Source organism: Ovis aries, chromosome 12 (assembly GCF_016772045.2).
Source record: "Ovis aries strain OAR_USU_Benz2616 breed Rambouillet chromosome 12, ARS-UI_Ramb_v3.0, whole genome shotgun sequence".
In the NCBI taxonomy this organism is placed as follows: Eukaryota; Metazoa; Chordata; class Mammalia; order Artiodactyla; family Bovidae; genus Ovis; species Ovis aries.
In genome coordinates, this window is record NC_056065.1 from 49,614,683 (window position 1) to 49,641,046 (window position 26,364).

At 59.7% G+C, this 26,364-nt stretch overlaps 1 protein-coding gene and 1 long non-coding RNA gene across 5 annotated transcripts; both read right to left on the reverse strand.

The window, feature by feature from the left end:
- Positions 1 to 851: 851 nt before the first annotated feature.
- PRXL2B (peroxiredoxin like 2B) lies at positions 852 to 3,958 on the reverse strand. Of its 4 annotated transcripts, none has more exons than XM_027975742.2 (7): positions 3,818 to 3,958; positions 3,414 to 3,618; positions 2,664 to 2,715; positions 2,058 to 2,121; positions 1,902 to 1,977; positions 1,490 to 1,608; positions 852 to 998 (listed from the first exon to the last, which is right to left on the reverse strand). In XM_027975742.2, exons 1-7 carry the CDS (start codon positions 3,878 to 3,880, stop codon positions 972 to 974), a joined length of 606 nt encoding a protein of 201 aa, XP_027831543.1. In that variant the 5' UTR covers positions 3,881 to 3,958; the 3' UTR covers positions 852 to 971. The 4 variants fall into 4 exon arrangements, with proteins under 4 accessions (XP_027831543.1, XP_042113310.1, XP_060252125.1 ...); XM_042257376.1 differs by having other exon boundaries at positions 3,414 to 3,657; XM_060396142.1 differs by lacking the exon at positions 1,902 to 1,977.
- Positions 3,959 to 13,853: 9,895 nt separating this feature from the next.
- On the reverse strand, positions 13,854 to 21,941 carry LOC105609715 (uncharacterized). Its single transcript, XR_001435414.3, has 2 exons — positions 21,849 to 21,941; positions 13,854 to 14,130 (listed from the first exon to the last, which is right to left on the reverse strand). It is a non-coding gene; the product is annotated as an uncharacterized LOC105609715 (long non-coding RNA).
- Between the last annotated feature and the right edge of the window lie 4,423 nt (positions 21,942 to 26,364).

The following is a 26,364-nucleotide window of genomic DNA, read 5'->3' on the forward strand; positions in this document are numbered from 1 at the left end:
TGCAGGACGCACAGCAGTGACCACGATGCCCCCAAATGCCCACCCATGCTGACGGTTCAGACAAGGCGAGGGGCTCCTGACTCAGGGAGGAACTAAGGTGGGGGATGGGGCAGAGGGGATGCAAGCTGCACCCCACTATCTGGATGTGGGGTTTTGTGTAACTGGAAGCCGGTGAGGGGTTAAAGCTTGTCATGTGCCCTGAGTTTTAAATGACTACAGAGAGGCTGGGTGAGGGGATTGGGTGGACAGGGAGAACAGCTAGAAGGCCCCTGTGGTTGTCCAGGCCCAGACCAGGGGACACGGGGGAGGGGGGGTTGCTGCTGAGAAACTCATCTGGACTCAGATGAGAGCCTCTGAAGGCAGGCAGGACAGGAGTTCTGCTCTGTACCTGTCAACTTTGAGGTGCTGGTCACCCCCATGTGACAGCACCTCAGGGAGCTAGACCTTCTCTAGGCAAGCCTCTTCCCCAGGAGGGCTTCCCTACAAGTCCCTGCTGCCCAGCAGTGCTCCCTAGAACCCAACTAGCTCCCACCAGATGTGAACTCTGACCCTGAGCCTTCCAGGCTGGGCTCCCACCTGGGGTGTTTCCTATCATATGGAGCCCACCCCACCCTCGTCTCCCACACCCTGGGCCTATCTGCAGACCCCTGACATGCAGGCACCAAAGGCCCAGGGTCTCCAGAGAAACCGCCAGGGGCATGTCCACCACCACCAACCCACCAGGGAAAGTGACTCCCCTAGTGGGGAAAGTGAAGCTTCAGGACGCACGACCACCCGCTGGCCCGGATGAAACCATCAGTGATCGAGGCCCCGGCTGCTGAGCACAAGATTCGGAGGCAATGAAGAAACGCTGCCCAGAAACCGCAGTTTAATGCTCATCGCTGCTCACAGACCAGGGCGCCCAGAGATTCTGGAGTCTGCTCACATTCAGCTCCCAATGTGCCCAGGGCAGGCGACACCTCCTGGGACCTTCACCTAGAGCATGCCTCTTCATTGCACTGTGAAGGCAGCAGGGGCCCCATCAGGCCAGCCATGCCCCTGGAGCCAAGAGCCACTCATCCCACCCTCCAGGGCCATAGACCCTCCAGGGGGTTCTAAGGCCCAAGGAGGAGGAAAAGCATGCTGGACAGTCCCCTCCATGTGGGGCACAGAAGGTCGGCCATCAGAACCATGCTAATATGGGCTACAGTCACCTGGGACAACCTCAGCCCTCCTAGGCTGAGAGGACAGGCCACTCCTCTTCTCTGCAGCCCGAGTGACCCTCTGTCCTCCAGAGAGGCCCTGCTATGCCTGCCCATACAGCCACCCTGCCCTTGGCCTGTCACCACAAAGTGGGGCAGGCGACAGTGACATGCTGGGGCTGCCATGGGCACTGAATCACCTAAAGCCATCCAGGTCCAGCTCAAAGTCTGGCCACATTAAACGTGCAACCCTGGGGAGTTTGAGGGGGAAGCATTTAGTGAAGTGCCCACCCCAGGCCTCAGCTCACCTGGGGCGGCTCGCTGGGGCCGACCTCTGCAGAGATGCCCAAGGCCTGCAGGATGCTCTCAGGCGGGGTGTAGTCACCCGGGGACTTCTGGACAAAGTGCAGCAGCACTTTATCACCACCTGCAGCAGGTGGAGGTGGGGGTGGAGTGGTCAGGGTGCCCCTGGGCAGCCACCACCCCACCTGGTTACAGAGATGCGTGAGCTGCTCTGGCCACACCCTGCCCAGCTAAGAGGACACTGAGAGCTGGGCCACACTGCAAAGAGGGAAACTGTGATTAACAAGCCAGAAGGAAGGAGAGAGGAAGGGTCAGGGCAGAGTCAAGTTCAGCAAGACGTTCCCACCTAAGCATGTGGCCCTGCGATCCCCACCCCGTGACCACACATTAACTCCTGACGCCCGTGCCCTAGCCCACCTTTGGCAACCACCAGCAGCCCTCCGCTCTGCAGCAGATCCCCAGACAAATTCCCCTGGATGCCGACAGCCTTGGCCTGGAGGAAGGGAGCAGCCCAGGTAAGTCCTAGACAGAAGCCCTGCACCCCAGCCCCATACAGCCCTGGCCCTCACAAACCTTGGCGGCCACATCACGAACAGGCTTTCCCAGGGCAGCCGGCAGGATGCTCAAGCTGTTGTACCTGCCAAGACACAACTGGCTCATGCAGGCTCCGACTCTGCACCAAAGACTGGGCCCCAGAGCCTGCCCCCTACCCTGACTCCACAAGATGCACCCACCAGTTCCCACAAGCAAGCCCCACCCCAACTCGCCAGGGGCTCAGGGGACATGGGACAGCTAGGCCAGCAGCTGGCCCAGCCCCAGAAGGAGCAGCTGCCAGATCCACGGGGCCCCACAGAGGGTGTGGGGAGTGTGGACAGGGTGAGTCCGGGGATCTGGCTCAGCTGGCACCGCCAATCAGACAAGGCAGCCAGCCTGTAGCAAGGCACCAAGGTGGTTGAGGGGCCCCTGACTGGTGCCCTAGGCCCAGGCCTCCGCTGCAGCCAGCTAGGGAGAAGTCCTGGGTGAGAAGCCTAACCTATAGCCCATAACAGACACAGGCACCCAAGAGAGAGGCTGGTAGGGCTGACTGGAGCAGTGGATGCCCCCAGAGTCCGCTTGGCCAAGGAGAGGGTGGCAGGCAGAAGAAGAGGGGAGCAGTGAAGCCCAGAGCTCTCAGCTCACCGCTTGAAGCCCAGCTCCTTGTAAAACTGCTTGCTCTCGTCCAGGTAGAGCTCTGGAAAGCAGAGACCACAGCTGTGTGCCCCTGGATTGTCTTCCCTCCCCCACAACCCCCCACCCCAGGGGGCTCACTCTCCTTCATCTGGCCCTCTGTCCACCCTTGGTGCCCAGCTCAGCCACCCATGACCAGGAGAGGCAGAACAGGGCTGAGTGTCCCCACTGTTAAGAGGAAGGGCAGAGGCCCAGAGGGGATGGGGGGAAAAGGGAGGAGCAGGATGCTGTGAGGGCACATCACAGGTTGGAGAGAGAGGGGGGCCAGAGATGGGGGTGGGAGCCGGTGCAGTCTGGGCTCTAGGCCCAGCCACTCCTATTGGGCTTGTGGGGAAACATCTGAGGAAGTTCAGGACCAGGCTTCTGGGGAGGTGGGAGGCTGGCAGAGGACACAGTAAAGACTTTTGGTCTTGATTCCAGGCTAGAGTCACCACTGAGCCCTCCACAGTGGGAGGAACATCATGGCTGGGTAGGCAGGTAGGGGCCACAGCTGGAGGAGGCAGGGGAAGGGAAAGGGAGGAAGTACGAGCGGAGGGCAGGGGAGAGGATACAGGAGCATGTCAAAGCCGCTCCTGCAGAGAGAAGGGTCAGGGCTGGACGAGGAGAGGCAGGCGAATGCCCTGAGTCTGAGGAGAGGGGTCTCAGGGCGGTTGGGCAGTTGAGGGGCCGGTGCTGGGGGAGGAGGGTGGGGAGCACAAGCACCTCCTGCAAAGTAGCCACCATCCAGGAACTCCTGCAGGCCCAGGGCCTCTGGCCCCACGCCCACCAGGCGCACGCCGTGCTGGTCCAGGAGCCCCTTGAGGTTGCTGAGGTCCCGGGCGATCCAGCGACACACCATGCAGCCGAAGCGCCGCAAGCCGGCCACCACGCACGCCTGCTCCTGCCACAGGCTCCGCAGCTCTACGGCCTGCGTGTGGGCGGGTAAGGAGCGCCGCCAGACCACGGCCTGCAAGCACGTCCACACCCCAAGCCCCGCGCCAGGGCCGCTCACGTCCAGCCAGAGCGCCTAGCTCCCCACCCCCACCGCCCCCCGCCCAGACTCGGGACTCGGATGCTGCTGCTAGGTGCCAGGGCGCACCCACCTCCCTGAGCCCGCCCGGCCTCACCTCCCCGGTGACCGCGTGCTTCAGGACACACGCGCCAACGCGGGCAAGGTCCACCGTACTCATGGCGCCGGCCGCCCCAGATCTCAGCCGCGAGCCCGGGTCCCCACTAGCCCTCTCCGCCTACGGTCCAGCGTACAAATCGCCTCCGCCGCGGGCACGCCCCAGACGTCGCCCCGCCCCACTTTGCGCGTGCACTGGCCCCGCTCTGCCCTGGGCTCGCCCCCTGGCGTCGCCCCGCCCCACTTTAGGAGAGCACTGGCCCGGCTCCGCCCTGCCCACCCCCTACCCCCACCCCCCTCCGCCCTGGCCCCGCCTACTGCAGCGGCTCGTATGCAAAATAGCCTCTGTATTTTGTGTCTACCGCCATACCACCCTGAACGCGCCCGGTCTCTTCTGATCTCGGATGCTAAGCAGGGTCGGGCCTGCTTAGCACTTCTTAGTGCTTAGATTTTGTATATGCGTGAGCCCGCCAGCCAAAGGTGCTGCTGGTAGCGCGGGCGGAGCTTGGCAACCGGGCCGCAGGCCCGCGGCGCGCGGGGACAGAGTGCAGCGCCCTGCCCCGAGCAGCGGGCTCGATCCTGGCGTGCGGGAAGATAAGGGGAGGAGCGGCCAGGGTCCTGGGATCCCCGTGGGGTCCCATCTGGTGGAGGACCCCGAGGGTAGCCCGAAGGCCTAGCTTTTCCGTGGTCTTACGAGACCAAGATAAAACGTATCTTGAAAGTCCATGACAGTGCAGCGTTTTCTGAGTTTCACGTCCGTGTTGGCTTTCATCATAAAGTACTGTCCATTATCACGCCAGCTAAGCATCTGCTTTAACTCCCAAACTTTGGGTAAAATAGACCTGAAAGAAACAACAGCAGTTTGCTAGGCGCCTTGTGAATTTGTCATTCCTCGCGACAGCCTTGCGACGCCTTCCAGTATCGCTCAGTTTTAGCAGCGAGGGCCCTTAGCACGGAGGGTGAGAGGTGGAGCCAAGGCAAGCTGGACAGCGGAGTCTCACCTGGGTGTCCCCTGACCCCCGCGGAGAGTCTGGGGTTTCTGGCGGCTCCAGGCCCCAGACTCGGCTGGAGAAGGAAGCAACAGCCAGCAGCCCACCTGGGGTTTGGGAAGAGGGCCGCCCCCTCTTGCTACCTCACTGTATTCCACAGGGCTCCCAATAGGGGGAACACGAAGGCCCAAGATGGCTGCTGTTGCCTCCAACCTGCTGCTGGGCCTGGAAGGATGAGGGTGCTGGAGTGGCTAGAAGTCCAAAATTGAGTTACTGTGTCAAAAAGAGAAGGATTTCATTTCCTGGGTACTGAAGGCAGGAAGAAAAGGCCATGCAGAGACTGACAGCGGCAGGGAGCCCCTTGTCCACCAGGGAAGGAGAAACAACAGGAAATGTCACAGTTCCCGAATCCAGGTGTGCAACCCCGGGAGGCTATGGTACCTCAGGGCTCTCTGGGCATCGGGCACCCAGGTGTCATGGGTGTTGCTCCACACCCCACCTCTCGTCTCTCCAGGGTGCAGCAGCCCTTCTGAGACGGAAGCAAGCCCTGGGACCAACAGCACAACGGCATAGGACACGTTCCTCCTGGAGCGTTTATTGTCTGGGACTTGGCATGATACACTGGCCAGGCCTGAAAACCAGAAAGCCACCTGGTGAGCAAAGCTGTGGGCCATCCGGGCTCAGGTCCCCGGGAGTTACAGCCCAGAGATACTCCAAGCTCCATCCCTCAGACCCAGAGGAGGCAGACCCCAAGAGTCCCCCCCAGCATTCCTTGCCCCTTGGGAATGCGGACCTCCCGAGGAGCCAGAGCCACTGTGTCATGGGGTCTCTCAATGGCAAAGGGGACAGGATGCGGAAGCCTCTGCCCAGGGAGTTTTCTGCCTCCCTGATGCCCACTCACTGCCACGGACTTCGAGCTCCTGTCCACCCTCAGGGGGCAGTGGGGGCACAGGGCAGGCTGTAAGCAGCTGGGAGAGGCACTGGGATAAAGATGAAGCAGTCCTGTGAGCAGGGCTGTGTCCCCACCAAGAGCCCAGGTGTGCTTCACTCCTTTATCGGTTTGTTCATTTATTCCCTTCTCCTCTTTCCTGTCCTGCCCTGGGTTCCTCGTCTGCGCCAGATCCCAGCTGGACACCACAATCTGGGCTGCGTAGACCCAGCTCTGGCTTTAAGAAGCCCCATGCACACCCGAAGAGGAGCAGATTCTCAGCAATGATAGCCAAATTAGGGAGGTCAGCAGTCATCTTAGGGTGTGTCAGCATATCCTTGCTATGTCCTCAACGTGGGTTGCCCGGGTTCCAGGCTCCAAGTAGGCCAGCCAGGCAGCACCCAATGTCCTCCTTGAAAGGTGGGGGGGCCCTCCTCGCTGAAGTGCTGACCCGCTACTCTGTGTCTGATGGTCAGATTGGGGCAAGCTAGGCTCCAGGGTTTGGCAGTGAGGAAGTAGGCAGGATTGCCCCTGTATCTCTTCATGTGCCCTGGGCCATTGGGGGTCACGCTGGCAAGCAGCCCTGTCCCCCTGGCCTCACCTGTCTCTGAAAGGGTCAGTTTCTTGGGGAGAGGCCCCCATCTTTGCTTGGCCCCTCCTGACAGGTGTATCTGTTTCGCAGGAGACCCATGAGAGAGAGTGAGTTTCTCTCCAGGTGATAATACCTGTCCCCCCAACTCAGGTGATGCTACTAGGATGGGCAGAAGCTCCCAGGCCTCTAGTGCTCTTGGGCCCTTTGTCTACAGCCCTGCCTGCAAACCTTGAAAAGAGACCCAACTCCTCCCTTGGAAACAGGGGCCCTGAGGGTCCCTGGGGGCTGGAGCTGGGCCAAGCCTAATGAATACATCCCGCAGGATAAAAAGTGGACACGGCTCCCCAGGAGCTGCAAGCCCTGCTGGATGTCACTGCAGGGGCTGTGGAGGACACAGCAACCGAGGTCACTGGGAGGGACCGACCTGCTGACAAAGGGGCCAGGACACAGATGCCTGAGGTATCTCTGATCGTGCCTGCTGGAGGCTTCAGGTCACCCAGGCCCAAGTGTAAGGGCAAGATGAGCTGGTGGGACCCCTCCTGAGCTTGATTCAGACTCCACCCTACAGAGAAAGGAGCTCCTACTCAAAGGGTTTGCCCCTACCACCACCCACCTCCCCATCAGCCACAGGCAGCCTGAGCCCTCCCCTCACCCCTGAGCAGCGCAAACACTGAGCCAGCCCTGTGAGGCGGCAGCCACCAGCCCCTCGTGGCACCACATCCCCCTGTTCCCCCGCCCCCTGAGCCCCAGTTCATCAGGAGGACAGGCCTGTGGGCCCCTCCCTCCTGGGGCTGGACTGGACGGGATGGGCATGAATGCAGCCTCATAGGGATATCACATTTGGAAGGGATTTCTAAACTAGAGTCATGTTCAGCTCCATTTCCTTTTTTGTTATGTTTTGTTTCTTTGTTTTGTTGGTTGGTTGGGTTTTGGCCACGAAGTTTGCAGGATCTTAGTTCTCCAGAAAAGGTGAAAGCTTTAGTCACTCAGTCATGTCCAACTCTTTAGGACCCCATGGACGGTAGCCCACCAGGCTCCTCTGGTGATTTAGTTGCTAAGTCGTGTCCAACTCTTGCGACCCCACGGACTGTAGCCTGCCAGGCTCCTCTGTCCATGGGATTTCTCAGGCAAGAATACTAGAGTGGGTTGCCATTTCCTCCTCCAGGAGATCTTCCCAACCCAAGGATCGAACCCAGGTCTCCTGCATTGCAGGCAGATTCTTTACTGTTGAAGCCAACCGGGAAGCCCCCTTAGGTCTCTAACCAGGGCCTACAGCAGTGAAAGCCCTGAGTTCTAACCACTGGACCACCAGGGAATTCCCCTCTGTTATTGAAAGATATATTTGGGACTTCCCTAGGGGCTCAATGGTAAAGAATCTGCCTGCCAATGCAAGAGACACAGGTTCGATCCCTGGTCCAGGAAGATCCCACGTGCCGTGGAGCAGCTAAGCCTGTGTGCCACTGCTACTGAGCCCACCCTCTAGAGCCTGGGAGCCACAGCCACGAAAGCCCTTGGGCCTGGAGCCCACGCTCCACCACTGCAATGAGAAGTCTGGGCTCTGCAACAAAGACCAGCCCCCCACTCACCACAACCCAAGAAAGTCTGCTCGGCAACAAAGACCCAGCATGACCAAAACTTAATTTTAAAGAGATATATTTGGGGGGAGATTATTTGAGATTCTATAAATCTGTTTCTCCTGACTTTCTGGGAAGTCATGAGAAGCAAGGACTTCTCATGACTCATTCCCAGTGATGAGCCTGCTCTAGGAGACATGTTGAGACTGTGTAAATATCCTATTTCACATCAAGCTCTTTATCCATTGATTTTCTTCCCTGAATAAGGCAGCTGGATGGCCTGCGGCTCATGTGCCCACAAGGGTCCCCACCCCACAGCTGGGCTCAGAGAGGCGGAGGCAGTGGCCTGGACGACATGGTTAGTGGGCAGCTCTGGGTGTGAATGCTGGTCTATCTGACTTTCCGGTCCCCATGCTGGGGTGGAGGGTGGCAGGTGGGGGTGGGGACGAGAGGAGGGAGCTGGAGGAGGGAGAACAGGACATAGTGAGGAAGGAGAGATGGGAAAGGGGAGGGCAAGGAAGAGAGGAGAGTGAGGCCTCAAGACCCAGAGTGGGAGAGAGACAGACCCAGAGGAGGAGTATGGAGAGAACCGTGTCAGGGATGGAAACTGTTGGAGCTGACGCCACAGACAGAGGGACAGACCTGGGAAGAGGAAGGCGGTGCACAGTGGGGAGAGAGGACCCTCAGACTCCCTTACTGTGGCAGTACCCCCCCGCCCGGTGACCCCAGGCTCCCTCCAGAGTCTCTGAGCACCCAGGTCCGCTCGGGGGCCAGGGGATCAGCGTGTGGGGGTCCCGCTGCAGGAGAAGGGTCCTCACTTCCAGAACCTCCCTTGTAGGACCCCTGGAGCCCTCCCCCAGTCCTGACCTCAGAACCACAGGAGGGGCAGCAGCACCCCCTCTGCATCCACTCCACGGAGGGGCCATCATCCACCTCCAGGTAACCGGTACCTGCTGGCTCTGGCTCTCTCTGCTGGGGTGATGTGTGTATGAGCCCAGGGTGCAGGTGACGTCTTCTAGATGCTGGCACACAACGGGGAGCAGCCAGGGTGAGGCCTGTGGGCTTTCTGCTGGGGGAGGGCCCTTACCTCCCAGGAACATGGGGCTAAGACCACGAGGACCACCTACTGGGTCTGGGGCTGGCACTCCTCCAGGGTTCTGTCAGGAGAGAAGATCCCAGGAGGGCAGTTTTCACAGCCTGTCCTACCACTCAGTGCCTGAGCAACAAGAGGGGCCCAAGGACCCAGGTCAGGAGGGGGCGCTGGGCTTGCCCCCTCTGGCTTGGGTCTACAGTCTGTGTCTCCAGAGGGTTTCAGGGGACTAGGCTGCTCTTGCGCTGCCCAGAGACCTGGGGACCGGGGTGCCTAGCCCCTCCGGCTCACCTCTCTCCTGAGACCTCTGGCCTCCTCTGCAGATGGCGCGGGGCGAGCCCCAGGATAGTCATCCCCATTCCTGCTATCACAGAAGTCGTCTTGGTGGCAGCCACATGTGGTACCCTCTGTGCTGAAGCACGTCTGCCTGGACGTGCGTCAGTTGGCAGCAGGATTTCGGGGTTAGGGTCAGCTTCCTACCTGGGTCACAGACGGCACTGCAGACCCTTGATCAGGCATTGAGGGGGATGGTGGACTTCCCCAGGGTGCAGGGAGCACACAGCATACCAGGAAACTCCCCCTAGGGCTGCTTCACCTGGTACCCTGCCGCCCAGGGGTCCAGGGCACTCAGGGCTGACAGGGCAGAAGGGAGCCTACCCACCACAGCCACCTGGATACTTCTGGCAGGTACGACCCATCCACAGGGACCTAAAGACACCTGAGCTCTTCCTAGCCCCACAGTGAGCCTGCTGGGGTATGTCAGATCATTCTGCAAGAATGTCAGGTCCTCTTGGGGCCTGGTTCTCTCACAGGGGCCGCTTTGAGCCCCAGGTTCTGGCCACAAATGAAATGGCAGGTACCCAGGCCAGGTCCCCTGTGCAGTGTAGCTGTGAGAATCTCAGGGGAAAGAATGGGAGCCACAGGGGGTGCCCCTATCTGTGCCCCTGTCAGAAGCTTCATGCCGCTGCTGGTGGGCGCTGTGAATGGAGGTGCACCTGGACTGGGAGGGGTGGGGTGTCTGCCCTCAGCCCATAGTGCTGACCCCCAGAAACAGCCCCTCAGAGGAGGTACCCTCAGGGCTGCTCTCAGGCAGCACTCAGGCCCCATCTCCTCCTCTTTGCCCAGGATCATCACCAGGGCAGGGTGATGCAGGAGGAGGAGGTACAGCGCCTAAGGGAGATGGTACTGGCCTCAGTCTCTATCTCTGTGAATTGGGGCAGGAGCCCTGCTGCTGACCACGCTCTGTAGAAATGCCACAGTGGACCCAGGACCAGCTCCAGGAATGGCTGAGTATGACTACCCTGCTCAGGCCGCAGCCTCCCTGTGGCAGAGTGGGAACCCCACCCCCAGGGATCCCAAAGCCCTCCAGGCTGGACAGCCCATCAGCCTCCCTGCAGGCATGCGCTGGGCCTGGGGCTCAGCAGGCCCAGCAGGCAGGAGAGACAGACTGCTCTGGGCCAGAGGCTGGGAGAAGCCCTGCCGGGGGTCCTAGTTCCAGAGCAGGTTCTGCCTGGCCGTCAGGGGCCTCCCTGAGGAGTGACGACTGGACTGGCAGGGGAGCCACACTGGCCAGAAGAAGGTGGTCTCCACCCAGCTGCAGGAGTATCTGGGCTTATCACCCAGGACCGGCTGCCAGCTGGGGGTGGAGATGGGTGCCAGCCACAGGGCCCCACCCCAAAGCACACTCCAGCTAAGTGCCGCCAGGCCAGGGAGCGCCCTTACCTGCAGTGGGGTCACCTGAGACCCCTGAGTGGAGCTGTTGGGGAGGGACCCACAGAGGGGTCTGCTGCTGAGGGTGGGTGTGGCTCTCCTGAGGTCAAAGGACTGGGCACCAGCAACATGAATCAGTCCAGGAGATCTGGATACTGGGGGACAGAGGCCAAGTGAGGTGGGACATGGCCCAGGCAGGGACTGGGGAGGGAGGGGGTCACTGGGGTGCACCCAAGGGGCAGGAGTGGGGACAGGGCTGGCTGGTGGGACAGGCGGAGGCTCAGGGGTCTCGCCATGCTCCCACTGTCAGCCTTGGGCCCCGGGCACCAGAGTGGTAGACCCCCAACTCGCAGAGGCTCCATGCTCCCCCTCAGGACCCTTCAGACCCTGGCTGCAGTGCCCTGGAAAGCCACACAGGGGTCACCTGAGGCAGGAAGGGCTTGCTCCCCAGTCCCCAGTGTCCCCTGGGCCCACAGCTGCCAGGGGAGCAGGCCCCTCGGTGACAGCTCAGAGTCAGGTGCAGGCTATGCTCAAGGGAGAGGTGGGGAGACCAGTGTCAGGCTGGGAGGGGAGCAGCCTGTGTCGGTGGCAGGAGCTGACCAGGCCAAAGGAGGGAAAGTGAAAGTGTTCGTCACTCAGTCTGACTCTCTGCGACCCCATGGACTGTATCCCGCCAGGCTTCTCTGTCCATGGGATTCTCCAGGCAAGGGTACCAAGTGGGTTGCCATGACCTTCTCCAGGGGATCTTCCCGACCCAGGGATTGAACCCAGGTCTCCTGCATTGCAGAAGTTCTCTTTACTGATTGAGCCACATGGGGAGGGGCATGTAAGTGGAGAGGTGAGGCCCCCCACAATCACAGATCCTCCCTCTGCCTCACTCAGGGAACCAGCTTCCTGGCCGCTCCCTCATGCATTAGAGTTCCTATAGAAGCAGATGACCCCCAAAGGTCATCTGCGCCTCCCCTTGCTCTGACCCCCCGAGAGCCCACCTGTTCTTCCCCACAACACTGAGCCCACCAAAGGAGCTCAGCTTGGCTTCCCCCTTACCTGTCTCAGACTCTGCAGAAACAGTAACCAGTCCTCCAGAGAAGCACCGGCAGCCCCCATGCAGTGTGCCCAGTACGTGTCCCCACCTCTACCAGGCTGTGGTTCTGGCTGTTTACCCCTTTTCCCTCAGCTCTGCAGAGGGTGGCTCCTTCCCGACCACCAGAGGACCCATGAGTTGCAGCAGGGTGTACTGAGCCATCTCTGATGACTACAGGGGCTCCCCACTGTGTCCACCCCCACCTGTCTCTGGAAAAGGGCTAGACTGGACAGTTTTGCTCCACTTCGCTGAAGGGGAGATGGGGCTTAGAAATGGACAGGCCTTGCCCAGAGTCTCCCCTGTAACCCCAGCCAGCTGTGCTCAGACCCGAACCCCAATCTTCCCATCCAGTGGGTCCAGACTTCTCAGCTCCTCGGCAGTCCTCAGATGGACAAGAAGTAGGCCTGGGGGCAGGGACTTCTGGGCTGCAGAAGGAGGGTGTGAGGAGCCCCGCCTTCCACAGAGCAGGACGCTGGGAGGGCAGGACTCCATGGGAAGGTCACATCCCCAGGCTGCAGGCACATGGGTCAGCCAGTTTTGCCCAGATCTCCCCAGGCAGGAGTTCTGCTGGTAGAACTGGCTAGCACCCACCACGTGCTCATGGTCACCACCTACTTCCATTTCCAGGGGAGCCTGAGGAGGAGAGCCTGGGATATGGCAGGGGTTCAGTCATGGAGGTGGGGCAGGGATTGACCACTTCCTGTTCCGCAAAGCTTCCCAGAGCTCAGAGGCAGAGCTGGCCCCCAGCCCGACCTCCAACCCCACGGACTCCAGGAGTTGGAGGCAGCGTGGAAGGAATACAACCCAGTGGCTTGGGAGCCCCTGTGAGATGCCCACCAGCACAGCTCTCGTCCTCCTGGGAGGGTACATCAGATTGGGCTCCTGCCCCAATTTTCACAGACACTGTCTCCTCACTGCCTGCAGGCACCTGCGGGTTTCCAGTGAAGGCTGCACCCCCCTGCAGCCTTGGCTTGCCCATGATGGACTCTGAGTAGTGCTTTAGAATATTCTGGAACCCCAGTAGTATGGCAGGGGCCTAGGGCCTGGTCTGGGGCACTAGCACCTCCTCTGCTCCCTCCCACGCCTTCACTGTCCTCTCACCTCCTGGGGTGCTCCTCCAGGTAGAGGTACCTCAACATCTTGAATCCCCCCCACATTTGATACATCCTCAGAGATCATTTCATTCACCCTGCCCATGCTGGGCAGGTAGGAAAACTGAGGCACAGCAAGGAGCTGGACTTACCTGTGGAAGCCTCCCCCCAAGGCCACAGAAGCAGAGCCCAGAACCAAGGTCACCTCTGAAACTGACTGAGCCCCTTTGTAACTGTTGCCAAAAGCCCCTGATGATCACTAAGGAGCTTCCTGACTCCCCATTAGGCAAAGATGCCCACTCCAGTAAGCACCCTATAGCTCCCCAGCCAATTACCTAATGCCAACCATCCAGTAGGAATTTTGCTATAACAATTGGCTATTAACCCACAAAAACTGTCCACTTTTCCTGGCTTGTCAAGAGGTCAGCCCGCTGTACGCGCAGTGCCCACATTATTTCTGCTCTTTGTTCTTAATAAACTCACTCCCTTCTGAAATGCTCTGTGTCTGGAAATTCTTTTCCAACTCGTGCTTGGACTGCTCCAACATTACCCACATGCATTAGCGAGTTGAAGCCTGAATAGGGAGCCGCACTGCTGGCTGGACCATCCTCCCCCTGCCCCGCCCCCTCCCCACCACACCCCAGCATTGGGTTGCAAACCCTTGGATGGCCTCCTGGGCTCATGGTCTAGTGAGGAGATGAAGTCTAAAAGTCACAGTAAGGCTTCTGTGGTGATCTGGTGGTTAAAAGTCTGCTGCCAGTGCAGGGGACACAGGTTCAATCCCTGGTCAGGAAAGATCCCACGTGCCGTGAAGCAACTAAGCCCACGAGCTACAGCTACTGAGCCTGAGCTCCTAGAGCCCATGCTCCAAGAGAAACCACTTCAATGGAAAGCTCTCGCACAGCAAGTAGAATAGCCCCCACTTGCTGCAACTAGACAAACCCAGTGCACAGCAACAAAGACCCAGAACAGCCAAAAATATAAGTAAATCTTTTTTAAAAAAAATAAATTTTTTTAAAAAGCTGAAGTAGCTTCATGTGGTGAAGGCTCACTTCTGGGCAGCAGACGCCAGGCAGGGCTCTGAAGGATGAAGAGGAGCCCTGGGAGTCCGGGAGACAAGGCGAGAAAGGTGTACAGTGAGGAAGAATGTGCGCTAAGCAGTGTGGCCGGGTCCACTCTTGGTGAGATCTGGAGGGGGTGGCAATGCTGCTGGTCATGGCCCAACCTGTAGAGGGGCTGGAGCAAAGGCAAACCACCTGCAGGGAAAAAATACTCACATCACATACATTAACATCCTGGAGCCAAAAGATATAACTGTTACAGTGTCTGCACTTAGTCGTTCAGTCATGTCTGACTCTTTGCAACCTCATTGACTGGAGCCCTTCAGGCTTCTCTGTCCATGGGGATTCTCCAGGTAAGAATACTGGAGTGGGTTGTCATGCCCTCCTCCAGGGGATCTTCCCAACCCAGAAACCAAACCCAGGTCTCCCGAATTGCAGGTGGATTCTTTACCATCTGAGCCACCAGGGAACTGTTACAGTAAGACAATCCAATTTGCAGAGATTCGAACAAATCTTTCAAACCCAAGATGCATAGAGAGCACTGGCAAAACATCATGAGTCAACAGGGAAACCCAAACTGAAACCAACGGAACAGCCAAGATTAACGTCTGACCAAATGCTAACGAGCACACAGACCCATTGGGAATCTCAGCACTCCCAGGGATGAATGGAACATGGAACGGCCACTTTGGGCCATGGATTGGCAAGTTGTTACGAACTTACAGACACACCTAACACAGGACCGGGCAATTCCCCTCCTGGGTAAGTAAGGAAGAGAAATGAGAAGACATGTCCACACCAGAGGGCTTGCCAGGTGGTCCTAGTGGTAAAGAACCCGTCGGCCGATGCAGAAGATCTGAGACACTTGTTTGATCCCTGGGTGGGGAAGATCCCCTGGAGGAGGGCATGGCAACCCACTCCAGTATTCTTGCCTGGAGGATCCCATGGACAGACGAGGCTGGAGGGTGACACACAGTCCATGGGGTGGCAGAGTCAGACACGACTGAAGCAACCTAGCCCGCATGCACGTCCACATCAGAACTTGTTTACAGAAGTTCAGAGCAGCTTTCCCAGTAATCACCAAGAGCCGGAAACCACCCAGACAGGTGAGTAGACACATAAAGCATGGCATATTCGTACAATGGGACCCTACTCAGCAATAAGACAATGAATCTTGGTGCATACAGCATCAAAGGAACCCTGCAGTCACTATGCTGAGTGAAGAGCCAGGCTGCATGACTGCACTGCTGTGAAATCTGGGAGCAGGCAGACATCACCCCAAGTGAAAGAGATCAGGAAAAAAAAAAAAAAAAGAAAGAGATCAGGGATGCTTGGATGGGGCAGGGGCCTGCCTGGAAAGGGGGCGGGGCTAGTGGTGAGGGCTGCCATGGCAATGTACCTGAGTCTGGAGGGTTTCAACAAGAAAAAATCATTTCTCACAGGTCTGGAGGCTGGAGGTCTGAGATCAAGGTGTCCAGGGTCGGCCTGAGGCCTCCCTCCTTGGCTCGCAGATGGCTGCCTTCTTGCCACATCCTCACCCACATCCCCCATGTCTCTCTTCTTAGGAGCACACCAGTCCCCTGGGACCAGCGCCCTTCCCTTCTACCCACCTCCTGAGAGCCTGTCTCCAGATGCAGCCACGCAGGAGGTCAGCACTTCAACACATGAATCCAGAGTAGATGGGACACAGGGCCAACAGACACAGAGCAGAATGCAATCCCCGAGGGCCACGAACTTTCTCCCTCGATTCAGTGCTGTCTGTGTCCCCAGCACCTGGCACCGAACAGAGACTCAGAACAAACCCGACGGGTAACAGTGAGGCCGAGGATAGCTGCTTGCCCGCCTGGCTGCTCTCCCAGTGAACAGAACAGCAGCACAGCACAGCCAATGCCCGCAAAGACACGTCGACCAGGTCTGACTGCAGACGGAACACAATTGCAGTCGGGCCACAGAAGTGACCCTGCTGATGCAGCGACTGCTGCTGCTTCCTGCCTCAGCCTCAGCTCCAGCCTCGCTCCACCCGCTCAGCGGGATGTACTGAGATGCTCCATCATCGACTTGCCTTGTCCCTGACAGTGAAACCTATCAGAGCCTCTGGGGCTCCCAGGCACAGAAGCCTTTCTGTGTGCACCATTTCTTGTTTGTAAGGAATAGACTCCAGCCTCTATGACCTTCCCTGAGTTTCAAAGAGCAGATTCAGACAGTTGCTAATCAGGGAAGGAAGGGGACAATGGAGGACAGTAACTGAGGCCCTGCCCGCACCCTGATCCTTATTAGCAATCCCACCCCTGAACCACTGCTGTAAAACTCCTCATCAAATCCCCCTGGGTAGGGACACCGTTTTTCAGGGAAGGCACCCACCATGGGCCCCTTTGCCTGATAAAGCTTCTGGATCTGGGGATGGGGGATGGAGGGATGGGAGTATGGGGGAGGGAGAAGGGCTGACACAGACAACCTCCACTTTCTTCTCTATCCTCTTCTGCAGGCTGTGAGTTTGGGGAACTACATGTTTCACTTTTACAAGAAAAAGGCTGATGAGGACATGGATTAACATTCGCTGCTGGTCAAGGCCAGGTGACCAGGACAGCCCTGGGAGCCCCATACTGTCCCCAGAAGGAAGCCTTGTCAGGTATCCCTCGCCTGCTGCACCCCCAACTCCCCACCCTCCACAATGGGCCCCCACTCCTCAGCCCTGGACTGTGGGATTCAGAAATGAATCAGGTCTAGTCCTGCCTCCAGGGGCCTGTCCAGCACTCTGTACACTCACGTGGCACAGCAGAGTTAGTCACCAAAAGGTGGAAAACACTGGGAGTCCAGCCACAGAGGAATGGCACCCCCATACAAGGGAGAGTTATTCATCCAGAAGAAGGGATAGAGCTCTGGCACCTGCCACAGTGTGGATGAACCTTGAGGACATGATGCTACGTGACAAGCTGACGTCAAGGGACAAGCACTGAATGACTCCAGTCACGTGAGTGTCTAGAGCAGCCAAGTCCACAGAGATAGCAGGTGAAGAGGGGGAAGGGGAGTGAGTGCTCAATGGGGACAGAGTTTCTATGGAGATGATGAAAAAGTTCTGGAGACAGATAGTGCTGATGGCTGCACAACCATATTTATATCCTTAAGGTAGCAGAATTACACACTTAGAAATGGCTAAGGTGGTAACTTAAAGTATGTATGTATGTTTTATCACAATCTGAAATTAATGATTCAATAACATTTTGTTTGCAAAGAAAGCAGGGGTGATCCTCGCGGTTTTGGAATGTTCTGCATCTGGACCCAATCAGCACCCCTAATCTGATCCCTGTACTATAGTTGGTCCCCCCACCCCCAACCGTGCCATGCAACATGCGAGACCAGGGGTCAAACCCACACCCCCTCACCCCTGCAATGAAAGCATGGATTCTTATCCACTGGCCGGCCAGGGAAGTCCCTCTGCACTATCGTTTTGTGAGGTGTTACTGATGGTGAAGGGTGCATGAGCTCCTTCTGTGTTGTTTCGCACAATTCCCTGTGAATTATCTCCAAACAAAACATCAACTAAAAGAATATAAATAAAAGGGAAGCATGTGAACTAAAGGTCTGCACACTACGTGCCGGAAGAGATGGCCAGTTGTCCAGCCTCCTGGGCTGTGGACCCTACACCTTTAAGGTGCCACCCCGGGTTGTTGCTCCAGCTTCCTTCCTTGGCCAGAAAAAGGAACCACTGCCTCCAGGAGGTGACGCTGGAGGGTGGGGCCCCGGGGCCTGGGAGCTGGTGTTGTCCACCTTCAAGAGCTATGGTTTCCTTTTTAAATGTGAACCATGATCATGTCCTTCCCCCAAACTGTTATCAGGACATTTAAAAGATGCTCACCCCGGCCTGTCTCCTTTGTTTCAATGTGGTCACGGGCTTCATTTCACAAAGAAAACCTGGGACATGAGGGGAATGTTGTGTGGCCACAGCCTGGTGAGAGGCTCCCCACACCCAACTCATGTGTTCCTGCCCTTCTGAACAGCACTTGTGAGGCAGCCCTGAGTCTCCACCACCTGTGCCGTGGACGTGGTCAACCTACCCCCACATTCTGCTGCTGAGATAGCTGACACATGGCAAACTGGCTCCCTGGGTTCGCCAGCCAGCCACAATAACCCACTGCCCAACTGACCCAGAAGCAGAGGACCGTGACCACGGCCCCAGCCCCGCCCCAGGACCAAGGTCCCCAGAGAAGCTGGCGGGGAGGGGGGCCCTCCAGGGCCCAGGAACCAGGCAGTCACCCGCTCCACAGCTGAGGGTCTCTGCCCGCCTCTGATAGGGAAATTGGAGGGCTCTGAGCCAGTGGGCCTTACCCTGAGTCCAGGCTCCTCAGGCCTCCAGGAAGCCAAGCTCTGTTTAACCCACATTTATTAAACACCTACTGGATGCTGGGGAATGGGGCAGAGGGGGGGCCCATTGGTGGCTGCCCCTCCCCCAGAGGAGTGAACTGCTGGTAAGGGGAGTAACTGGAGCCTGAGCGTGGAGCAGGGGCTCAGAGGTGGGAACCTCCATTGGAGCGGGAGATGGTGCACAACCCCATCATCTGGAGCCACTCCAGGCACAGAGGCAGCCGCGCCATCCACGAGGCTGCTGCCCGCTGCTGTGGCCACCACCTCTGCCCGCTGACCATCTTCTCTAACTTCTGCTTGCTCTCCACATAGTTCACCCCTTTTCCAGAGCTTGACTGAAGCCCCGCCCAGGCGGGGGCAGCCCCTGGCTCTGTCTGCACCCGGCCTGGGGCGGACTTGGGCCCAGGGATCCTCCACCTCCACTTCTGCTGAGAAGCGAGGGAACTCAGAGTCCCTTCCCTTCTGGGAGCCGCCAAGCAGCAGGACCAGGCCAGGAGACGCCAGGGGGCAGCAAACCCCGGATCTATGCCCTGATCTCTCCTGGATGGGCTTTAGTCAAGGAGCAGGGGAGGGGCGGATGGGGGAAGGAGCCTGGGGCCACACTCGCTTTAAGATTGTGACCCCGCGTCCCCTCCCATACCAGTTCAGTGAGGGACACGGGCTGGGCCCAGGACCCGTGACTTCTCAGCCTTGCCGCCAAGGGAGGAGGGGGCTCTAATCGTGGGGAACAGATGGGGGCAAGATTGAGGGGTCCACGAAGACGTACCTGGGGGAGACCCAGTCCTCGCTCTACTCAGTAATGTTGGGTGGCCACCACAGGGGCAGAAAGGGAGCGAGAGAGGTTAGGGCCAGTCTCCACTGCTGAGAGGCACCAGCCCACCCCCACCCAATTCCCGGTGTGTCCTTTGCAGGGTCAGCAGGGTCACACTAGGGACGATCTGCTGTAAACTGGGGACAAGGTCGCTCTGGCTCAGAACCCACATCGAGGGCACCATAGGGAGCTCCCAGAGACAGGAGGCTCCCCCTAGGAGGCCTGGCTCAGGGCGACCCCAGAAGACAGAGGGTCTTCTTTGTCCTTACAGGCTGAGGGAGTGGACTGGGCAATGACCACGGTTCCAGGGAAGAGGTCAGCAGGGCAGGGATCCAGCCCAGGACACCCTGGCACAATGCCCCACCCCTGGAGGCCCAGACCCCTCCCCATGCCCTGGGCAGGGACCCCAAATCTCAGGGGTGGTGGTCCACTTGAGGGTGGGGCAGAGACCCAGGTGGAGTCTGCAGACCAGGACCTTTATTCAAGCTCCACGTGGTCCAGTTTCTGAGACACATATGGTATGAACCCTGCACCTCTGCAATGCATACCCCTGTATCCCACGGGGATGGCACGCGCCCCTTAGCCCACTGATGTCCAGCAGGTGGACAAGCCCTTCAAGGGCACAGCACGCCACCACCTCACTCCCGCTCTAACATAAAGCATCTAGTCCTCTCCCAGCCTGAAAGACGGAGAGGTGGAGCTGCAGGGCCCAGCTGGGATGACCAGGCACGCCCGCCCCGACCCCACCCCACTCCCTGCCATGGACAAACTTGATCATTTACCGCCTTTGTAATATACAAAACCGTTGTCCCCAGCACTCCTCTTAAGACCTGGGCACGGCCCACAGCGGACAGTGGCAGGCCGGGCTGCTCAGCCTTGGCGGGAAAAGGAGGGGAACCACATTGCCTTCTTCGGGAGGAGCACTGCAGCTGGCCATCACGGCTAAGCCCCGACCTGGGACCCTAGTGGGAGGGACCCTAGTGGGAGGGGAACCTAGTGGGAGGGAGCCTAGTGGGAGGGGAACCTAGTGGGAGGGAGCCTAGTGGGAGGGGAACCTAGTGGGAGGGGAACCTAGTGGGAGGGAGCCTAGTGGGAGGGGAACCTAGTGGGAGGGGAACCTAGTGGGAGGGGAGCCTAGTGGGAGGGGAACCTAGTGGGAGGGGAGCCTAGTGGAGGGAACCTAGTGGGAGGGGAGCCTAGTGGGAGGGGAACCTAGTGGGAGGGAACCTAGTGGGAGGGGGCCCTAGTGGGAGGGGGCCCTAGTGGGAGGGGAGCCTAGTGGGAGGGGAACCTAGTGGGAGGGGAACCTAGTGGGAGGGGAACCTAGTGGGAGGGGAACCTAGTGGGAGGGAAGCCTAGTGGGAGGGGAGCCTAGTGGGAGGGGAGCCTAGTGGGAGGGGAACCTAGTGGGAGGGGAGCCTAGTGGGAGGGAACCTAGTGGGAGGGAAGCCTAGTGGGAGGGGAGCCTAGTGGGAGGGGAGCCTAGTGGGAGGGGAGCCTAGTGGGAGGGGAGCCTAGTGGGAGGGGAACCTAGTGGGAGGGGAACCTAGTGGGAGGGAACCTAGTGGGAGGGGAACCTAGTGGGAGGGGAGCCTAGTGGGAGGGGAACCTAGTGGGAGGGGAGCCTAGTGGGAGGGGAGCCTAGTGGGAGGGGAGCCTAGTGGGAGGGGAGCCTAGTGGGAGGGGAACCTAGTGGGAGGGGGCCCTAGTGGGAGGGGAACCTAGTGGGAGGGGAACCTAGTGGGAGGGGAGCCTAGTGGGAGGGAACCTAGTGGGAGGGGGCCCTAGTGGGAGGGGAACCTAGTGGGAGGGGAACCTAGTGGGAGGGGGCCCTAGTGGGAGGGGAACCTAGTGGGAGGGGAACCTAGTGGGAGGGGAGCCTAGTGGGAGGGGAGCCTAGTGGGAGGGGAACCTAGTGGGAGGGAACCTAGTGGGAGGGGGCCCTAGTGGGAGGGGAACCTAGTGGGAGGGGAACCTAGTGGGAGGGGGCCCTAGTGGGAGGGGAACCTAGTGGGAGGGGAACCTAGTGGGAGGGGAGCCTAGTGGGAGGGGAACCTAGTGGGAGGGGAACCTAGTGGGAGGGGAACCTAGTGGGAGGGGAGCCTAGTGGGAGGGGAGCCTAGTGGGAGGGGGCCCTAGTGGGAGGGGAGCCTAGTGGGAGGGGAGCCTAGTGGGAGGGGAGCCTAGTGGGAGGGGAGCCTAGTGGGAGGGGAACCTAGTGGGAGGGGAACCTAGTGGGAGGGGGCCCTAGTGGGAGGGGAGCCTAGTGGGAGGGGAGTGCGTGCGCCTGCGGCTCTGGGGCGGCGGGGGCAGGGGTTCTTCCGCAAAGCGCTCTGCCGCTCCACCTAGGTCTCCATCCACAGTTGGGGCAGGGAGAAGTCCGGAAGGCTTCTCGGAGGCCGCAGGCCACGCGTTCCCTGGATCCATCCGCAGTGTGAACAGTGTCAGGGAGAGTGAGCCCAGCTGGGGACTGCGTGGGGGGGAGCGAGGGCTGTCTGGGGCCCGACCTCCGGGTTTGGGTCGCCAGGACGGACGCAAAGCGTACCAGGGATGGTACCACCGCCATCTCCAGCTCGTCCCTTCCCCGGCTCCGACCTGACCGAGCGCCGCGCAAACTGCTCGAACAGGAGGAAGAGCAGAGCGGTAGCGAGGTGTCCGCGGACCCTGCAGGGACCCCCGGGGACGCCCTGCGCTGCACTCTCACCAGACTCGGATCAGGGTTCACTCTGGGGGTACTCACGGGGTCACGCCAAGGGCTGGGGCGCCTGGTGCAGGAGGGCGACAGGAAGGCGGTAGTGGCGGTGCTTTTATGGGACCGGGCTGGGACTAGGGTAGGGGGCCCAAGGGCAGGCACGCTTCCCCACCTCCCCACGCTCACTCAGCAGCCAATCGGAGGCCAGAGCTGGATGAAGCTCGGACGCCAGAGGCCGCTGGCTGGGATAAGGAAGTGCCTCCGCCCCCAGCATGTGGGGGTGTGGGCGGGGCGCTGGGGGACACGTGGGCGCAAGCTGAATATCTCTACTCCTGATACCAGTCCTCAAAGCCCCATGGCCCGGCCCCCAGCGGCCAGCAGCCTTGCAGGACTCAGGACCAGGGAAAGTGTCCCTCCCCGGGGTCTTGGCGTACGGATCAGTTCCTTCCCGGACACTGAGGACAGGCGTCCCCACTGGCCACGTTCTGGTCGCTGTCTGTCCACCGGTGACACATTTGGTCCCTCCTATGAACCTCTCCAGTGGCTCACACCTGACCCAGAGCTCTCCTAGACAGGGGACCTTCTGGAGAAGGCCATCCTCACTGGGCGACAATTGGTGCAGGGTCCCCAGAATGTGGAGCCCCATGGAGACACGGCCTGAATCAGAAAAGGGTCCTACCAGCTGGGCTGCACCGAGAGGCCATTGCCTCTGCCCCAGAGAGTTCCCACACTCCCCCTGCTTTTGAGAAGCCAGCCTCCAGCTGCCACCTCCTCTGGGAAGCTCCCCTGGCCTCCCCAGGCTGGTCCTTGTCTGATGTGCACTGGGCAGTTAATTCCTGAGGCCAGGTACCCTGCCTCCCCTCCTCCCTTACCCCACACCCTGCTTCCTCCAGGACTTGGTATTTTGAAACATCTGAATTTAGGGGGCTCTTACAGCAGCCCAGGGAAGTGGCAGTGCTGTCCCACATCTCAGATGAGGAAGCTGAGGTCAAGATGGAGGCTGTGCCCAGCCTTCTGCCTTCTCCATGTCTCCCTCTTGTCACCTGCATGGTGTGGCAGAATGGGGTTGGGGCAGGTGGGGGTGTCTAAGTAAAAAGGAGGTGAGAGCAGCAAGGCTGTGTGCCAGCGGGTGATGGTGATCTGAGGCCAGTGGGGGAGTGGGAGAGGGCAGGCTGGTGGTGAGGCAGGCATAGCAGCGGGAGTGTGCCGGTCCAAGGGAGAAGGCCAAGGATGAGTGACAGGTCTGAGAACCATGCCAGCTTCCAGCAGAGGGAGGGGAGGGGTGGGTGGCTGGCCTGGGTGGCCCCATAGGGCTCTCCCGAGTGCCCAGCCCCAGGGACCTCCCAGCCCCCGGTGGTCAGTGGGCAGGCGCCGCCTCAATGGTTGCGAGCTCTGCCTGGGGGTGGCCAGGTAGGCTGCACTGCGCCTCTGCTCACCCCACCCGCCGCCGGGCCCTGAAAGGCTGGGAGCCTTTTGTGGGAGAGCAGCTGGCGGCCGGCCTTTATGTGGGGCTGTGGGAAAGTCCGCGGCCAGCCTCTCACAGCCTCTCAAAGGCAGGGATTATCTCGGGGCCTGCAGGACACCCTCTCAAGGACATCCCTCCCGGCGGGGGTGGGGGCAGGGCGCCTCTGCAGAGGTCCTGTCCGCCAAGCCCTGGCCCCACAGCCCCTTGGACAGGAAGGATCCCTGAGCGGGGGAAACCCTGACGCCCCGCTCCCTGCCCCCAGCCGTCCAGCTGCCAGGCTCAGAACTGCCTGCCACATGAGATGGGGTTTTCAGGGAGCCCCCCCCACCCTGCCCCTCAGGGCTCTCCCCTCGGATTGTCCAGGTCCCTGGCCCTTCAGGGGCTGGTCAGCAGAAGGGTATGCTTGGGGCTGTGCCCACCCTGGGCTGACTCAGGGCAGGCCCAGGGTGGAGGTCAGGGGGCCTGAATGGGGAGAGTGGGGCACACTTATTTAGCGCCTACGGCATGCAGACTAAGCAGGACATGCAGCCTCTCCCTGGAAATTGCTTGGAATCCTGAGAGGGAGGCAGGCCCACCTGTGCTCTACTGGACAGAGGATAGACCAGCCCCGCCACTGCTGAGGTCACATTGTCCTGGGTGCTCCTTGGCCCTGCACCCAGCCTTTTCCTGTTCCATCAGGTGGCTTTTACGCGGCCCACATGTGGGCAGGGATCACCAACCCAAGAAATGGAACCAAGTGGGGTGGTTAGAAACAAAAGCATTAGTGCCAGCCGTGCCTGCATGGCCACCTGAATACTCTGCCTTTATCCCCTCCCTTCGTCCTCAGCATGGTCTTGCGATGGACTGTTAGCCCCATTTTACAGATGAAGAAACTGAGGTCTACTACTAAGTGGTAGTAGTAGTCACAGTGCCTGGGTTTGAGTCCTGAGCCCACAGCCCTGTCCTGAGGCCATGCTGCCCCCAGAGGCTCTCTGATGGGTGCATCCAAGAGGTAGCAATCCTAAGGGCTGGGGAGGGGAGGCAGGCATCCCCCTTGTCCCCTCGTCATCCTAGCAGTGCCAGGCTGGGGCATGCATGGGACACCCTGGGGGCTGTGAGACAGGAAGGTGATGCCAGGCCAGATGTGTGGCCTTCCAGCTACTGCTGCTTCCTCAACCTTCAAAGGCAGCCCCGGGCCCCGCCCTGCTGGGACGACTGCTCCCCAGATGGCCTCTGGGTCCGCAGCCCCGCACACAAAGCCCGGCGGCCCGTGTGAATGAGTTTGTCGCCGGGCACGCGCCTTTTGTGCCGGATGAATGTCCCCAGCAGGGGGCGGGGTGTGGGAAGCCACCCGGAGCGGGCCTCCCGCCCAAATTCCCGCGGACTGGGGGTGGGCAGGGCTGCGGGGCTGCTGCTCAGAAAAAGCCCCAGAGCCAAGAGCCGGCATCAGCCTTGGGCAGCACAGGCTCCCTGCCCACAGGCCCCCCGGCTTTCTCAAGTAGCATCTGACGAAGGGGGTCCACAGGGCTGGCGAGACCACTGGGGTTCCCCTGTCTTGTTCCACACGCAGGGAAACCAAGGAGCTACTGGGTGAACCCAGGGGGTCGCCTGCTGGACACCTGTGGTTGAGACCAGGAGCCGTCTGAATCCCAGAGGCTAGAAGTGGGACACCGAAGGTGGGGTCACTGCCAGACCTGGGCAAACCAGAGAAGGGAGCCCAAACCTCTACCTTAGTGGAGACCCCATGGCCAGGCTCTGGGCACTCTGCCTGGCCTTTAGCCACCACTTTAAGTAGCTGGGGGTGGGCAGGCTTGATCTTGCCCCCTCCCCTAAGCTTTTGGCTGGCTGGGAGCCCAAGACTGGTTTGGCTAAACTTGCCTTCACCTGTGAACCAGGCATCATGTCCCCTGCCCCACTCAGTGGGTCCAAGGAGACTCCCCAGCCCAGTGGCTCAGGGAGCACCAAGTGTGCCCTGGGCCACTGCTGAGCCTCACTGAGGGGTCCCCTCAATGGGCTGGAAGCCTGGAGCCCCTGGCATTGGGCTCTGACTGCCAGTTATAACATGGGGTCTGCAGGAGGTGGGAGCCAGCAGGTACCCACAGGGAATGCTGATGAAGTAGTTTGGCATCAGGGCAGGGATCCTGTGGGGGGATTGGGAAGGAACTGAGGGTCCAGGGATCAGGGAGGAATGACCAAGAAGGATGTGGAGCCTCACATCTGTGATCCCCATAATACCTGAGAGCAGAGGGTCCCAGCCGGAACAGTACCTCCAGAGCTGGATTCGTTTCTCCTTTCAGCCATCATAGGATAGGGGGATGAGGCTGAGTGAGGCAAAGAGAAAGGATTTCGAAACTCAGTGCCCCAGAACTGCAGGTCTCCTTGGCATTCCTCCATAATTGATCCAACAGCAGGCAGGCCCCAGAGGGCCTGCCTAAAGCCCCCTTCCTCTGAGCTGTTGCCCCCTATATTTCCCATCCCTCAAGCCCCCAGTGACCTAAGCACAAGGCAGGGGAGCACCTTACAGATCAGCAAGACCAATCCAACCATCAGTGGGGACACCAAGACCCAGAGCTGGACTGCTGGTGGGTGGAGGAAGGGGTTGGACAAGGCAGCCTAGGGCCCCCAATGAGCCCTTGGGGGCAGCCATGTGAGAATTAACTTTAGCCAGGGAAGGCGGGGGTGGGCAGAGCTGGGTGCTTTTAGCACAAAACGGATCTTCTCTGTGGTACACAACAGCACCTGTGCTTGGGCATGGACTCCTCCCAATGAGTGTGAAGGGGAAGATTCCCCCTCTCCCCCACCGGCCAGTGGAAGACATGCAAGTGGGGTCTAGGAGCTGAGTGACTGCCGTGGTGCTTTCTGCTGCCCCATCTGCCGTAACCCAGTGTCCAGTCTGGTCTCAGCCACAAACTGGGCCTCAGTTTGCATACCCGTACAATGGGCATGAGGGCTTCCCAGGTGGCACTAGTGGTAAAGAATCGGCCTGCCAATGCAGAAGATTTAAGAGACTGGAATTCGATCCCTGGGGTGATCCCTGAATCAAGAAGATCCCCTGGAGGAGGGCATGGCAACCCATTCTAGTATTCTTGCCTGGAGAATCCCATGGACAGAGGAACCTGG